This window comes from Anas platyrhynchos, chromosome 27, assembly GCF_047663525.1.
Source record: "Anas platyrhynchos isolate ZD024472 breed Pekin duck chromosome 27, IASCAAS_PekinDuck_T2T, whole genome shotgun sequence".
Taxonomy (NCBI): Eukaryota; Metazoa; Chordata; class Aves; order Anseriformes; family Anatidae; genus Anas; species Anas platyrhynchos.
This window is the reverse complement of record NC_092613.1, coordinates 2,766,109-2,782,302: the sequence shown is the minus strand read 5'-3', so window position 1 is coordinate 2,782,302 and position 16,194 is coordinate 2,766,109. Positions and strand designations below refer to the sequence as shown.

General features: G+C 50.2%; 1 protein-coding gene across 2 annotated transcripts; it reads left to right on the top strand.

Moving 5' to 3' along the window:
- The first annotated feature begins 4,876 nt into the window (after positions 1-4,876).
- CDKN1A (cyclin dependent kinase inhibitor 1A) lies at positions 4,877-15,613 on the top strand. Of its 2 annotated transcripts, none has more exons than XM_072028455.1 (3): positions 4,877-4,974; positions 13,363-13,773; positions 14,274-15,613. In XM_072028455.1, the coding sequence occupies exons 1-3, from the start codon at positions 4,884-4,886 to the stop codon at positions 14,321-14,323; spliced, it is 552 nt and encodes a 183-aa protein (XP_071884556.1). In that variant the 5' UTR covers positions 4,877-4,883; the 3' UTR covers positions 14,324-15,613. The 2 variants fall into 2 exon arrangements, with proteins under 2 accessions (XP_071884556.1, XP_038024144.1); XM_038168216.2 differs by lacking the exon at positions 4,877-4,974 and adding an exon at positions 11,131-11,288.
- Positions 15,614-16,194: the final 581 nt, after the last annotated feature.

Here is a 16,194-nt window from a genome sequence, read left to right as displayed (position 1 = left end):
CCATACCATCTCACAACTTGGATGGGCAGGGCCTATTTCCCTATCCCTTGCATATAATTCCAGCCTAGATGAGCTTAGAAAATGGCAGCTTGACTTCTTGCCTAACACAGTGAGTTCTGTAATGCTTACTCAGAAAACTAACTGGAGGTTGAAATGTTCGTAACATTTTTTTCTTGCATCCTATATGTGGATTAGTAATTCGAGATGCAAATTTCAGTTTTGAAACTGTTGGTCTATTAACAAGCTTTGCATGAAGAGTCTACTCAGTGTAAAAACCATAGCATGGGGCAAATGTAATGAGAGCTCCCGAACTGCCTAACAGCTCTTTTTTTTTTTTTCTGTATCCAAGAGATGAGCTGCAACAGTTCTGATCATGTGCATCTAGATTAAATCCATCCTACCCAACCAGCCTTGTGTTTAATTTCCTTCACTTGTATCCACCTGGGGGTAAGATTATGGCAGCAGCTTTAGATTCAAAGCTTTTGGAAGGAAATTATGTTGCTTTGCAGGCTGCCTAGAAAGGACATAGGTGAGAGGGGATTATATGCACTAAGCAGTTGTTAGAGGTGCCAGATGTGTTGCAAGCTTGGCTACTGGTGTATGGTGTCTATCATACTTCTCATTTTTCTGCAACTACTTGGTACTTGGTATTCTTGTCTAAGAGTTCAATGGAACCACTGGCCTAAACCCATATAAGCATAAACAAACTTGTGTTCACAGAAAAGCAGGAAAGGTGTGGGTTGTGCAGAAGGCATACACAGGTCTAAAATCACTTTACGCATGGAGGGCAGGAAGCTTAAATGTTACAGATGGATGAGCTCTGCTAATTTTACAGTGAGATTGTTCCTATGGGGGGGAATGCTGCTAGCAGAAAAGAACTGCTGCTGATCAAGGTGGAAGTTTAAATATGACCTATAATTCTTGGTGGTGTACTTTAAGGGGCAGGTGGTATGGTCTGTTCTGTTCTCTTCCAGGGAAAGTGGAGCCGGTGTATCAGCTGAAGCACATGGAAAGCATCAGGCTCCAAGCTGAAGTGGAGCTTTGAGCCTCAAAGAGGCAGGCTGGAACGGGGTTCTGCCATGCACTGTTGTGATTCCCCCAGCAGAGGTCAGGGTGGCCTTGTGGCTGGGTGGCACTTGTGCCCTGCAGACTTACAGCTACTGTTTCAGAATCAAGTTTGGTAGTAAAATGTTATCAGGCAATCTCCTCTGGGGATGTTTATTAGATGAAAGGCAGCCAAGGGCTGAGATATGTGCCACACAGCTGTGTTCCCTTTTTTAATATGTGCTTCTACCAAGGCTTGATTTATAGAAGGGTTGCACCTCTTGTTGCCTGGGAGCCAGTTTCTGCTGGCATCTTGCTTCCTCTTCTGGTTAAGTTGGGGGAGGGAAAAGCAGGGGACAAGTAGTCTTCAGTAGTTTTAGCTGATGATGAGGAAAGAGTAAAAAATCTGAAGCTCTGGTGATAGTGTATGCTATGGAGAAGCAGATCGTGGTTTTCATGTGCAAGGGACTGCAGAACTGGGAATAGTTGTCAGTCTCAGGTTGATGACTTCATGTTTTACTCATTTGAATGAGGAAGGTGGATCAGGACTGTTTGATATCATCCTGTTTTTATTTAATCAGGTGTTTTTTGATGGGGAAAAAAATCAGCAGCTTTTAGAGAAAAATGGGAAACCTATAAAGGCTAAGCTGTGTACAGCCCGTCTGTACATAGCTTAGACAGGCTGTACACAGCTGTGTACAGCCAGTCTCCTAAGTTAGCACTTATTTTTAATTCAAGAATGCGTTCTTGAATTTAAGCCTTTAAGTTTGCTTCAGTAACAGGGTAGCCAGACTGGGAACACTATTTACAGGTAGAGAGCATTGTGGCTTGTGTTTAAAAAGTCTGCTTTGAAAACAAATTCACAAGGAAATATTTCTATTCACTTTCTAGTGCCAGGAACATCCTTTGTCTCTCCACAAAGATTATTAAAACTAGGAAGAGCCACTTACTCTATCTGCTTTGTTGCTAACAGGACAAGCACACTGTCCAGTGATTCCTAGGCAGAATGGCGTGGCTTGTACCTGGAATCTCAAGAGATGCTGCTGCTCCAAAGCTCCAGGATGATGAGGGAATATGCTACGGTGACCTGTTACAGGGCATCATGGTTCTCGTGCAAATGTGTAAAGCTGTGTTTCTAATTTTGGGAGAGGTTTACAACTCCTTTTGCCTGTCAGAAACATCCTGAGGTTAGTATTATCTGAGTTCTTCAGATGTACATTAGTTCAATATCTACACACATCTAGAGGCATTTTAAACTATGTAACTGCCACATGTTTGTGTGTGGTTTTTCTCACACTGTCCCTTATGGAGAGCAGTGTTTACAAATGGTTTTGTTAAGTAAAGGATTTTTTTATGCTGCCTTTTACTTACGACAGAGAAGATAATTTTAAGAATGTCTCGCACTAAGGAAATGGAGAGGTTAAACACTTTATTTCAATGGGATCTGTTCCACCAGTCTTAGATGTTCTGCTCACCGGGTTCATGCTTGGGTGAGCAATTGCAGCCTTCTAAAATAGTAACAGGGATTCTAGTTAGCAAAACTCTGTTGCAGCTACATTTGGGGAGCTGCTGCAGTTTGTCTCCAAAATGAACGTGTTCCTAGAGCTGTGCTACTCTGTAGTCCAGCCCCACCAAGAACTAAAATATATTCCTGAGAGAAATCACTTGCATGTTTGTACTCTCTGTTCTTGTACTTCTTGTCATTTGGAGTCAAAGAAAACATCAGAAAAAATGTGCAGTGCCGTTGGGTCCTCCTGCAGCAGCCCCCATTTCCTCGACTGGCAGATGAAGCATTTCTTCTGAGTGTCTGCACTTCTGTGGGGACCTGTCAGCAGAATTCACCAATGGAAATGAAGAGTACCCTAGCAGTTCTGCACTGTTTCTTTTGCTATTAACATGATGTCTTTTCAGACAGATTCCCAATATTGCTCTCTTTCATTTACAGTCTCATCACGACAGGATGCCACAGTGTCCTGTCATCATGTGACATAAATTTCCACAAAGCATCTGAATGTTTGATGAACTTTCTCCCGTTTCTACTGGTCTTAATCAGTGTTCCCAAAACATGTCCCCAAACCTGGGGTTACAGTCACCATCATGAAATGTCCTATTTTGGTGCTGATGTAGCACAGTGTCACTTAAATAGAAAAGGAAAAAAAAAAAAAGAAGGGAGCACCAACCCTTTATGCAAACAAGGCCAAAGGGCAACTCCAGTGGCTCAGGTTTGACCTTAGATCCCATGGTGAGAGTACCTGGCATATGAGAGAGAGAGAGAGAGAGAGACCTGCCATAAAGGGTCTGTTTCCCTGTCACTGCAATGCAGCTAGCTCCAGTTTCACAATTCAACCTCCCGAAAATAGACAAACTACAGTTTTCAAGTGAAAACTATTAAAGTCATTTCATAAAGCAATTGCTGAGGTTGAAGCAGAATCCCAACCTGCTGGCCCTTGTAGAAAGCATTCTGAGTTCCTAGAAATACAGTTTCAGTTTTCTGTTTCATTTCTGAAATCTCACTTAAGCTTTTCTCTTGTGTTGCCCAGGCACTACCATTATATATATCCCATTATTGCTGGTCAAATAAATGTGGACTAAATAAACAGCAGATCCAGGCAAATATAAAATAGACTATGTAACAAGAACACTATGTTCCCAAGTGATTCATACATCTATTATTTAATAGTTTTAGTAGCTGACATAGCTGTTAGTTCAACAAATCATCACACTCACTCAAGAGGTGTGTTTCTTCTCGGTCCTTAAAGTAGGATTGTAGTACTGTAGCTGTTTTTTTTTTGTTTGTTTGTTTTAGGGAGTAAATAAATCCAAAAAGGGAAGCATCCATCCTCAGCCACATTTTGCCACCACTTTTAGTGGTATTACTCCACAGCTTCCCTGTGTTATCCTAGGATTAATCCTTGTACAATCAGATTAAGACTGTTCTCCACCTGCCTTGGGCATGCCCGTGGTCAACGTGTGAATGTGCTGCCAAGTTGTGAAGCAGATGCAGTGCCATAGCAGTGCCCAGCACAAGCAGCCAAGCTGCCAGCCATTGTAGCACCTCTGTCATCATCATGCAGCGCACTGCAATGTGGGCCTTTGTGGGAAAGGCCCTTGGAGAACTGCAGCTTCTGCATCTGGAGCAGCAGTATCAGGGTGAGGCAGCAGTATCAGGGTGGGGCACCCTGTCACCCTGGGTGTCACTTTTTAGCTGGCTGTAAGATCTCTGCTGCCAGCCGTGAGAGAGGAGCATTATCTCTGCCGTTTGCATAGGCTGCTTTGCTCATGAATATTCAGGAAGCTACATGAGCATGTTGACAGCAATGTGTCTGCGAGGAAGCTCCGCTGCTCCAACCAGCGTTTCCCCCACTTCTGGAGACAGATTTGGAGTTCTTGTTTGATCTAAAATATTTGCAGTCACTCATTTCTGACTAATATTGACATTATTTGCTGTCACATTAAAGTACAGTAGGTTACTGTAGAACGCTGTCCAGCTGGACGCAGTGCTTCCTGGTGCCAGCAAGTGGTCAATTGATACTCTTTTCATGCATTACTATTATAAGCTTTTTGGGAGGAGGTTTCCACAGCAAGAGATAGGGTTCAGGTGTGGTATGCTGGTGCTCCTGCCAATATTAATTCTTCTAGTTGCCTGGTTAACATGTCCTGCACAGAAACTCATGGTTGAATGTTCACCAGCTTTGGTATCAGGAGTTCCCCTGCAGCATGTCAGTTTGATAGGGACCAGTGAGATATTTTTTGACCAATTCCATGGATGTTGTCAGGTTTTCATGATTCCTGTTTCACAGCCTCTCTTCGTCTCCCTCCTGCTGTCTTTCAGGAATATTATGGTTGTCTATAGATCTTCTGGTCTTCTACAAAGCCCAGGTTTGTTACAGCAGGACAGGAAGGGCTCTGGCACAGGGTCACTGCTGGCAGGTAAGCGTGGAATGTTTTTAACATCTCTGTTGCATTACTGACAGCAGCTCCAAGATTCAGCAAATTTCCTTTCCCTGGTTCAATATAAATTCTCACAGACAAGGCACAAACTAGTGAGAGAGGCTGAAACTAAAAGGAAAAGGGTTTGTATCAGCGCCAGGAAAACCCCAACTATCATCCTCCTTTGCTGGAGATGGGCAGAACTCCACCATCCCCACCGCCAAGCTCAAGCACAGCTTTGTGTGCCAGTGCTCAGTATTGAGGCCACCAGAGCCTCAATCTGGGGTGTATCGCTGCTGTATATGATGGACACGTAAAAAGGGAAGTGTAACCAAGCCTTTCCCTGGCGCCAGGGTGGCGGTTGTCATGTTATTGCCGATGGCTTTATTGGAAGCTGTAAATGCACAGCCGTCCCCTCCCGTGACCTCTGCGCCATACAGGACTGTGCAGCTGAGTCACTGTGCAAGACAGCAAGACAGCCATCTGTCTGCCTGTCCATGGTGAATTCCTGAAAGGTGTGACAAGGGGAGAGATGCTGACAAGTGGTGAGATACTACTGAAGAGGATGAGAAGGTTGACACACATGCTCCAGAGCTGTGGTTTGGGGTTCCTGCATGGGCAAGCTCAGGTCAGGGTGTCAAGAGCTATCGAGAATGGAGCCACTTCTCTCACAGGTGCCGTTCTGTTTGACTGCTTTGGGTGGAGAGTGCTCCACCAAATCAGGGATTGCTTTTAAAGCACACATTGTGAGCAAGCGTTAGTCAACAGCTCTCCATAGTAACATCCTTCTCATGCATGGCTATAAAGGGCCAGATTGTGTTCTCGGTGGATTTCAAGCAAATCCATGGTTTACACAGAAACATACCCTCCATTAGCAGCTCTGTGGTACATGTGTTGTCTGGTGGGAGGAGGTTGCATGGATCACCAGCTTCCCACACCCGTGCATCACACGCCTGCAGTGGGAGATGCCGAAGGCTGGAAATCACAGATTTTGCACCACAAACCTACACACTGGTTGCTTCTGCACAACCTGTGAGGAATCCTGCCATGTGGAAGGTCGCGGTTGGGCTGGAGTTGTCCCAGTCATCCTCCCACCCACTGCCACCTTGACAGAAAGCCATGCTTGTGTGCAAGGAGAAGCTGGCTTGAGACTGGGAATCTGTGAACATTCTGGATTGACCTTTTTCCCTGCAAGGAATTTTTCAAAAAGGTAAGCGTTGAAGAGCCAAAAGCTGGGCTCTGTCCTGGTGTATCTGGGTATAAGCACTCTTGGCAGAGCAAGGCTCTGCTGTTAGCTGTGGCCCCAGTCTTTTGAATCCTCTTCATCTAATGGGAACTTCAGACTCTGGAAGCTGCAAGCGAATAACAACTCAAGCATGAGGTTTGAAGCCAGGTACTCCCTGCTGCCCTTGCAGGATGATGAACAATGAGGCCCTTTGCAGCCAGCTGAAAAGAAAAAAAAAACAAACAAACAAAAACAAACAACAACAACAAAAACCAACATAAAGTTTCCAAGCTGCTCATGGAAAGTCAGTGAAGCAATTACGTTAATGACTATGAATGAGGCTAAAATCATTCTTGGATGAAAATGAGTGAGGGGCTAAATGAAATGAACAATTCATAGCCTAGCTCCCAGCATATTTCCACTATGCAACAGCCTTGTTTTAAGAACTGTCTCATCCCTCATTTGTGCTTGCTGGGACTCTATTTCCACTCTGCTGGGTCTGGTGTCTCATCAAAATGCCTTCATAAATGGAGCAAACAAGAGCTGTATATGGCAGGAAAACATTCAATTAACATGATCCAAGTTGTTTTAGGGGCAGAGTTAATCAAGCATTCAGCGTTTTGTCATTCTTGTCTTTCTTTCCTGGGAAAATCCTATTAGTATGAAATCACTTAATTGGGCACTTCAAAGAGCTGATGGGAAAACAGCCTTCACCAGGATAAAAATGCCATTCAGCTGAACACTGGGTTCATTTAGACTTTTGCTGGAATATGAGTGTTTCATTAAGAGCCTTCATATTTCCTACTTAAAAGAAAAAAGCTTGTTAGTAGAGATAATAATAATAATAATAATGATAAAATCGTGGAGATTTGAATCTTGCTGAAGCAGGTTTTTAGTGCCTGCATATTCATGGCTTCATTTACAGCTGAGCATCTTACACCTATACTAAGTGCATATCAGACACTGCTTTTCTGAGCTGGGTGATTTCACAACTGCTTTGGGTATTCTTATGAGTAAAGAATGTTTCATACTCCATGGGAGGTGGGTGACAGCCCCAGCTGATCTTTGGGGTGTTGTGCAGTGCATTTTGCAGGACCGCACACCCAAGGCCAGGAGCTTGTCCTTGCTCTCCATGTCACAACCCCTGGCAGAGGGGAGAGGGCTCTTTGGGGCATGCAGGGCTCTTCACTGGGAGATATGATCAAGGGGCTTTCTTTTAGGTCATGGAGAAATTGCAAAAGAACAGCTGAGGTGGTCTCAGTTTCCCCGTGATCAGGTTGTTTCTGTGGACAGAAATTTAGGCTTTTGTAGAGCTTGAGTTTATCCTGCCTTGAAGAGTAGCACAGTGTGCTCTAACCTGTCATTGCAAAATTCATCCCAAAAGACCTGAAGGAGACTCATCTGCCTGGGACTTTTCCATTTCTTCCAGCTAATTTGGTTGCTCTAACAGGAATATTAAATTTTCTGACAAACCTTGTTTCACTTGGCCCTTCAACCATCAGATTTCCAAACCAGCTTCCCTGCTGCTGCTGCTGAGGATGGCTGGGTGAAAAACTCTGGATCACTTGGTTCTTATGATCACCTCTGGCTTTTGCCTGGGTAAATGTTTCCAGGTCAATCACATGCTGATATATTAATAACATTTTGTATTCAGCCTATATAACATTCTCCCATGTAGGTCTCTGAGTGCATTTAAAGCAGTTAAGAACATGGGCTGGAGACTTCAGCATCTCACCCACCAAGAGGTCCTTTCTTGGCACAATGTTTTGCCAGCTTCATTCTTCCGTTTGGGCTCAGGATTACTTTAGGCAGATGACTGTGGCTCAACAATTCCCAACTTACCCCATTCTCAGTGTTTGAAGCCCAATTTCTTCACCCATCTCAGATTATTTCCCGCTTCCCTCTGCATCCCCCAGCACCAGGGTGCTGCTCACCATGTCCCTGGAGAGGACAAAACTCAGTCTGAGAGGAAATGTGCTCAGGCATGATCCCCTGCATGGCCCCGGCCATCCCAGCACTGAACACGGGCTGACTCATGCACCTCTGCCTACTGTGAATAATTTATTTGCATACGTCTGAAGCAGCTTCTTCTTCCCTTGACATCTGCTAGGACCTACCTGCAGAGAGCTGTGTGGAGAGGAAAAGCTCCCAAGGATTTCCCATCCCAGATGGCAACAGCCTTTCTGTATTTAAGTGCATTCAATGGCTTGGAAGAAGGATACTTTGAAGGTTATGAAATGTGCATTAATTTCATATATCACTGTTGCCTTCAGCCCTTAGGATCTGTTTTGCAAGCAAATTGCAAGAAAGGATTTTCCCATGATCACACCATGGGGGTTTGGGACAAATGGGTGAGGTTGGGACAGGAGAGGTGACAGCTCTGATGGTGTGGCTGTAAAAAGAGGGTGAGAAGGACACTCTCTGCCTGTCCTCACACCACTCCTGGTCCATGGTGCTGTGCCTCTGACCTGTTCCTCCTACGTGTTGTTGGGATTGAACATCATGAGTCACCTTTGGGGTTTTCTTTAGTTCCTGTACTGCCTTCTGCATTAATCACACTTTTCCCCCCCTTTTTTTCTGATGATGCCACTGCAGACTTGACCATGGACTGTCTGACCCAGACCCTGACACCATTTCTCTCCCCACTTCCCATTTCCAACAACCCACTATGCGTAGCTCTCTACAGCTGCTGTTTTGCTTCCTCCCCTGGGGTACTGGCTCCACACAGCCAGAGCCTGCTGGTGTAGCTTAGCCACTGATCCCAGCACTGGGACCTGAGGGAGTGAGCCACCCTCACCCTGGGGACCCTAAGCCCATCCCAACAAAACTTCCTGGCCATTGTTACAGAGCCACTTGCTAGGCTGGTCCTGGAACATGCCCCTCCAACTGTAACTGGGGGTATTCACATCAGCCAATCATGTTGGTTGGTTGTCTCACATCACTTTGCTTCTCTAATCCTTCTTTGCAGCATCACTCACTCACATCAGCAGTTGCTGGCGTTTGCTGCAGATTGCAAAAGCAAGCCCACTCCTTCATCTGCCAATCAGGTGCTGCGTTAAAAAGCTGCCAGCTTTGACAGCTTCATTCTCTCTTTTTTTTTTTTTCTTTTTTTTTTTTTTCCTTGTATTTGGGAGTCTTTTATGAAAAAGAGCTCACTTAAACAGTGAGCATCCTCTTGGTAAGTGCTTCTCCATCCAAGAGCCCCAAGTGGCAGCTGGAGACTGCACTACTTAGGGAGGATGCACACTTCACCACTGCTGTGGTTGGGCCGGTGCTGGGCTTCCCTTCGGTTCTGAGCACATCTTTTTGACATCCAGAGGAAGTAAACCAGTGAACTTCAGCTTGAGCAGCACTGGCAGTTGGCAAGGAAATGATGCACAGTGAAACACATTGTGTTGCTGGAAGGCGCTCCAGCAACCAGGAGCAAAAATCTCATGGGAGAACAATGGGAACAGCTTCCCTGCAAGGACAGGCTGCTCCAGTTTGCCTGTTGTCTCTGTGTATTACAAACAGGAGGACAGGTTGAATTTGTAGTGCTTGTTTTCAGCCTGAGGGGGAGGCTCAAAAAACTGCCCTGGAGCCTGTTAAGTTGTGCGTGTGCTGGACAGCAAGCTTCCAGCATCTCCCACTGAGCCCCAAAAACATTAACAGTGGATCAAACTCCAGTGATTTGGCAGCATTTGGGTCCAGCCCCCAGCTTTGCCAGGATGGATTTTCTGCAATGTGCAATATTAATTTAGGATGTTTTCATATTCCCGAGAGGCTTGCAGGGACCTTTCCTCCCCATCCCATCCTGCCTGTCCAGAGGGAGCCAACCTGAATATGAATGTCTTGGCCAGGTCCTGTGCTGCAGTGGGGACCAGCACTGGAAAATACTGCTGCAGTGTGTGGCTGCCTCCAGCCAAACATGCCCAAACATAATGTCTGGCTGCTTGGGCTAGGTGGAAGCTGCTGGTCCAGACAGGAAATGTATGGGGTTTTTGCATGCTGAGGGTCCTGCTGCTGGGAGGGCTCAGCCCCCAGCACCCACCAGTCATGGGGTGCCTGGTGCTCTTGAGGAGTGCCTGCAAATGAGAGCTTGAATCTGGTCTTGTATGCCACTTGAAATCGTGCTGTCGTCTTATTGTACCCCAAAGGAGAGTACTATGTTTGCACCCTTGCTGCCCAAATCATCGTGTCCAAGGTGCCTGGGCAGTTTATGTCATGCTGAGGTGATGCTGCAGAGCCCGTCCCCGTGCATCACAGGCAAGCTGACCCTGAGGGCATTGACTCAGGTACTGTAGGGCAGACGTGGCCCCAGCACAGCACAGGGGTGGGTGTTTTCTGCTTTAACCCCAGTGGAAGCTGCCCTGGTTTTGGACCTTTCGTGTGTGTGAACTTGGATGCATTTTCCAGCCACACATCCCTCCAGATACTACCCACAGTTTCCTGCAGGACATGCACAGACTTGTTACTCCTCCTCGCCCTTGTCTGGGAAGCTGCAGGGCTCAGACCATCGGATGCTTCCCCAAAACTATTCGCTGGTGCAGCACGGTGCAGGGGCTCCGCTGGCGGAGCTGAGCCCGGCCCTCTGGGTGAAAACCCCGCAGGAGAGGCCAGGGGCAGGCCTGCAGCCCAGGACAGGGCTAGGCAGTGCCTGGGGACAAGGGGTGCATCACCCCCGAGCCGGACACCCGAGGGGCAGCGAGAGCCGCCCCGTGTTACTCCATCATTCCCCTTCCCATTTGAATTCCGCCCTCCAGCGGCCCAGGAAAGACCGCGGTGGGATGCGGAGCCCCCTCCAGCCAGCAAAAACGCCGTTGCTGAAGATCCCAGCGTCTCTTGCTTGGCAAGGGTGCGGCCCCGCGGACCCCGTTTCCTGCATCCGCTGATGGGGGGGGGGTCCCGCATCGCCCCGCGTCCCCTGTCCGGCAGGCCCCGCATCCCCCCGGACGACCCGGGTCGGGGCCGGGGTGGGGCCGAGACGCGGGGGCGGGGGGGAAATCCCGGGAGACTCCGTGAGCGGCGGGAGGCACCGCCCCGGCCCGCCCCGCCCCGCTATAAAGGGCGGAGAGCGGCACCGGGCAGCGACGGGAGCGGCGACGCGAGGGTGAGTGGGGCGGCGGTGGCGGCGCTCGGTGCGGGCCGCATCGCCCTGCGGGCGCTGGTGCTCGCCGGGGTTAGGCTGCAGGAGGAGGAGGAGGAGGAGGCGGCGGCAGCGGCGGCGGCGGCGGCGGCGGCGGCGGCGGCAGCGGCAGCAGCAGCAGCAACAACAACAACAGCAGCAGCAGCAGCAGCAGCAGCAGCTCCTCCTCCTCCTCCTTGCTGCCGCCGCTGCCGCTGGGAGGGCGGTGGCTGTGCGCCGGTAACGGGGGAGCGGGGAGGTGGCGGCCGGGTTTAGGGTGGCCCGGCTCCGGGTGGCGCTCGCCCCCCGGTGGCGGCGGGCCGCAGAGCATCCCTCGCCCCAGCCGAGCCGGGGGCGGTGGAGCGGGAGCCCCTTCCCCACTCCGGGCCGTTGGCGCCGGGAGCGCGGCGCCCTTTGCCCCTTCCCCGGGCTTAGCGTCGCGTCCGCTGCCGGCTGCGGGATCTCCTCGCAGCGAGCGGGTGGAACCGGGAGCGGGCAGGTCCCGGTGCCGCAGGTGCCAGCGGGGCCGGGAGGGGGCCGAGGGGGTCGTCGCTCGCCGCGCCCGGGAGCGTCTCGGCCTCGCCGGACGAGGTCCGACCGTGCGCCCGCATCACCTGCCGGCCCGGCCCGTGGAGCTGGGGAGGCTGCGGAGCGGAGCCACCCCCGTGGGAGGGGACGGCGACCTGGCCCCGGTCCTTCCGCGTTCGGCCGCCCGCAGCCGTGACTCAGGCCGAAGCTGCATGGTGGCACCCGGGCCCCCGCGGCGGCTGGAGGATGGGGACCTCGGGGCGTGGCGGAGGCGGGCAGGGCTGAGGGTGGCCGGGCCGGGTGTCGGAACGTGTCCCATGCCCTGTACCTGCCGGGGCTTGCCCGGGCATGCTGGGACTTGCCTCGCGATGAGGTCACCCTGCTCGCGCTGTGGCTGCCAGCGGATAGGAAGCTGCGTTTCTGTTTTTCCTCGGGGATGCTCGCTGTGGGGTGGGAGCGGGGCAGAGGGTCGGGGCGACCCCGTCTGGGGGCCCTCCGGCAGCCCCTGGGTGTGCTGAGCCGGCTGCATGGGTGGTGATGTGTGGTGGGGACCTGGGCTAGGACAGATCTTCCCTAGACCTTCCCAGCTGCTGGGACTGGGGACAGGAGGCTCACCCCTTATCCTGGGGGAAGTCTGGAAGGGTGCATGTCTGGGGGTCTATTGGGGTCCTGGCTTTAGGGATCTCAGGTGGGGTAAGAAATGGCAAAGCTGTCTTGCATGAAGGGATTTTTGTGTGTTTGTGAATCCTTTTTTAACCAGATTTAGTGAGCACAGCTGCCAAAGTGGGATTGAGTTCCAAAAGCCGTTAATCCCAGAGTGGTGTTGGTTTTGCTATGATAACAAAGCTGATCTCACAATAGGGGGTGGTGCAGGGGATCCATTAGCCCCACACATGTGTCAGGGGAGGGCTGCTTGGAAAGGAAGCCTTTGCCACTTACCTTGAAGGTCAAGGCTGTTAGCATTAATTTGGAAAAAACAAACAGTTTACCCAACCCTGGTTACCCAACAGCTTCTTAGAGTTGACAAATTGGTTAAAAGTGATCAAACTTGCAGCATGTTCTTGCAGCTGCTTAAAAGGCTTCCTTGCCACTGAGCCTGGGTTTTTGAGATGAAGAGACTAGCCAGAAAAACATCCAGTTGCTTCACTTGCATGTGTGCCTGCCTGAGTCTTTGTGCCTGTATGGAAATGGGAATGTGGTGGGATTTTAGACTGAGGTGCTGGATGCTCTGCCATGGCAGTGCTTCACCTGCTGGAAGAGGAATGGGGAATGACAACACTTGCACAATTCCCCATCTCTCTGAATCACTCCAGGTTGTGTTTGACTTCAGTTATGTTTGAGCTTATGACCAAGACACCACTAAAAGCCCAGAACGAGTGTTGGCAGATAGGGACTCCACTCTAGGCTGTTTTGCTGCCCAGCAAATCCCACCCTGGCTGCAGGCTGCTTTGCCCTGGCAGTAGATGTGTCAGCCCTTGGGCTTGCTTATGGCTCACCCAACGCCCTCTAACCTGTTCTGCTTTCCTCCCAGCTGCCACGATGCCCCTGTCACAGAGCAGGGCTGGGCAGGTGCCATGCAGTAGCAAGGTGTGCAGGAACCTCTTTGGCCCTGTGGACCACGACCAGCTTCAGAATGACTTTGAAGATCTGTTGAGGCAACACCTGGAAGAAGCTCGGCACCGCTGGAACTTCAACTTTGAGACAGAGACACCATTGGAAGGACACTTCAAGTGGGAGAGGGTACTCCTGGCTGAGCAGCCTTCCCAGGAGATCCTCAACCTTGGCAAGGCCACCAACAGTGAGTGCAGGAGCTCCTTGGCTCACAAGGTCCCATCTAAGGACCATCTTGGTGGGTCTCATGCTGAGGCGTCTCAGCAAAGCTCAGAGTTTGGCAGGGCTGGTTCTCCACAACACTTGAAACGTGGGCAGGCCACCATTAAAGGTGAGTTTTGGTGTCCTCCTGTGTACTCAGTGTCATTGCTGGTGTCATGACCACCCTGGTAGGGATGGGTGGAGGGGATTAGGTGCAAGAGCCTTGTCTGACTCCTGGCCATGGGATCTTCATTCCACTTTCCTGGGGAAGTGGAACCTGTCTTCCAAGGGGAAAGGCTGCAGACTGGGGTTCCTTTGATTGCTGAGGGGTGGGCAGTGAGTTCACACCAGGGTTGGAGTTCTTGTGACTCAAAATGACCCAGGACAGTTCATCAGCTTCAGTTCCCATGACCTGAGCCTGTCCTCAGGATCAGGGTGAAAATACAGTTCAGAACAATCACTCCTGGGAGAAGAGATGGTGGAGGCTATTCTCTCCTGGAACTCATGCCTTTGATAGGTGGCTCTAAGATGAAGCATCCCTGAGCTAGGTTTTGGGGTGCTGACATGGGAAGCTTCTGCTGCTTGTGATGGGCTGGAGGCATTTTTTAACCATCTTTTCCTGCCCTCCAGACTTCTACAGCTCCAAGCGAAGGGTTGTCCGTGACAAGCCCAGGCTGTGACTGCTACTATCTGGGACAGATGCTGATGTGCTCTGGGGGTATCTCTGGCTCTTTCCCCTACGCTGTACTGTGTAAGTTGTGTGTATCAAGCAATGTTGAGTCTGTAGTTCCCTATTTATGAGTCCCTCTGGGGTCCTGAGAGACCTTCACTGTGTGCAATGTGTAAAGAAGAGTAGGAGCCCATGTTGAAGATTGCAGCCCTGCCAAAGGGATTGAAGAGGACTGAAAGGGGGGCACATGGGACTGTCCAAGTCTATCCTCTGTCCTGTGTTGGTAGGACCAAGCACTGTCCTTGCACCATTTTTGCACTATCCTGCTGTCCAACCATGGTTCTTCCCTGTCTGATGGCCAGCTACGGAAGACGTGCCAGCTCTGTGGCACTAGAATTCATCAAGGTCACCAATATGGATTGCAGAGCAGTGGGACAGCCTGGCACAGAGTACACAGCATCACTGGCATGTGGTGCTGGCACAGCAGGATGGACGTGTCTTGGTGAGCCTTCTACCACAAGGGGAAGCACAGCAATGCTGGGGGCTGCTCCTTCCCCCAGAAAGGAAGTGCTGGTACCTGGACAGCCCTTCCTCTGAGTGGCTCCATGATGCTATCAACGGACACCAAAGTGGTGATGTGCTGGAGGTCCTCAGCACAGCCCCTGTGGGGCCAGCAATGCCTGAAAGACTTTGGGTTGCCCTGAACTCTGACCCAAACCCACATTTCCTCATGTTGTTGGCTTGAGTGGTGCTGTTTGCCCTCCTGTTGTGCCTCATTCAATGCTGACACTAGGCTGGAGAGCTGCTGCTCTGGCACTGTAAGACTGCTTGAGGGATGGAGTCTTGCTTGTGAGGATGAAGCTGAGAGAAGTTTTAGCCTTTTCCTGAACTTTTTTTCTATTAAGGAGCTGGGGGAGCCCTTGCCCTTGCCTGACTGCAGAGTGAGCAGCTTCTGTTGTCTCTGGGATGCGGGGATGTCCTGGCAGTGCCACATGGTGCTGCAGGACATGTCCTTGCTCTTGAGGGACTCAGTGCTGCCAGGTCTCAGCACTTTCACTGGGTTCATCTCCTGCCCTGCTGCATTTGGACTCTGGAAACTGGTGCAAGATGGTCCCAGGTGGAGTAGGGATGGGGTCCACCTCCCACCTTGTACCATGGTGCACTTTGCTGTTGAAGAAGCTGACAAGCTCCCAGCACTAAATGTTTATTTATAAAAATGCTATTAAGGCTGCCTGGGGGATGGGAAATACCTGTTTGTCTATAAATGTAACTGAATAAATACATGTCTTGCGTAAGGAAATCAGTGGCTGTGGATTAATGGAAATAACTATGCTTTGTGGTGAGCTGGGAGCAGGGTCTGTGGGGGGAGGTGACTAGGTACCTGCCTGGTAGGATGGGCTGGGGACTACTTTAGGGATGCAACCCTGCACTGTGGGCTGTGCCTGCCTTTGGTCTGTCTGGGAGCAGGGATGGAAGCTTCAGCAACCATGGAGCTGTGCTTTATGTGGAGCCAGGTGGGGAGGGGCTGTCATAGCACTGGATGATATCTTGGCTTGAAACATTGAAGCCATGAGATGGGAGTTGTTCAAGGGTGGTGGTGGGGTGAAACCTCACCCCAAACAGTCCACTTAACCCTGCCCAATTGTGGAATTGGGTGTGGAATTAGCACTGTGGTGCTCCCCCAGTGTCCTCAGCAGAAGCTGCTGCCACATGTGTGGGGACCTCTGCTATTCTGCTATCTATGTCATGCCTCTGCTTCCACATACCCAGAAGCCCCCTTGAAATTCTTGTGGAGTGTTATCATTGTGCAGTCTTTTAGCTGTTGCTGTCTCAAGCCCTTTTAATATTTTCCCTTTAAGTCAGTCCTTCCAGCCCCTTTGG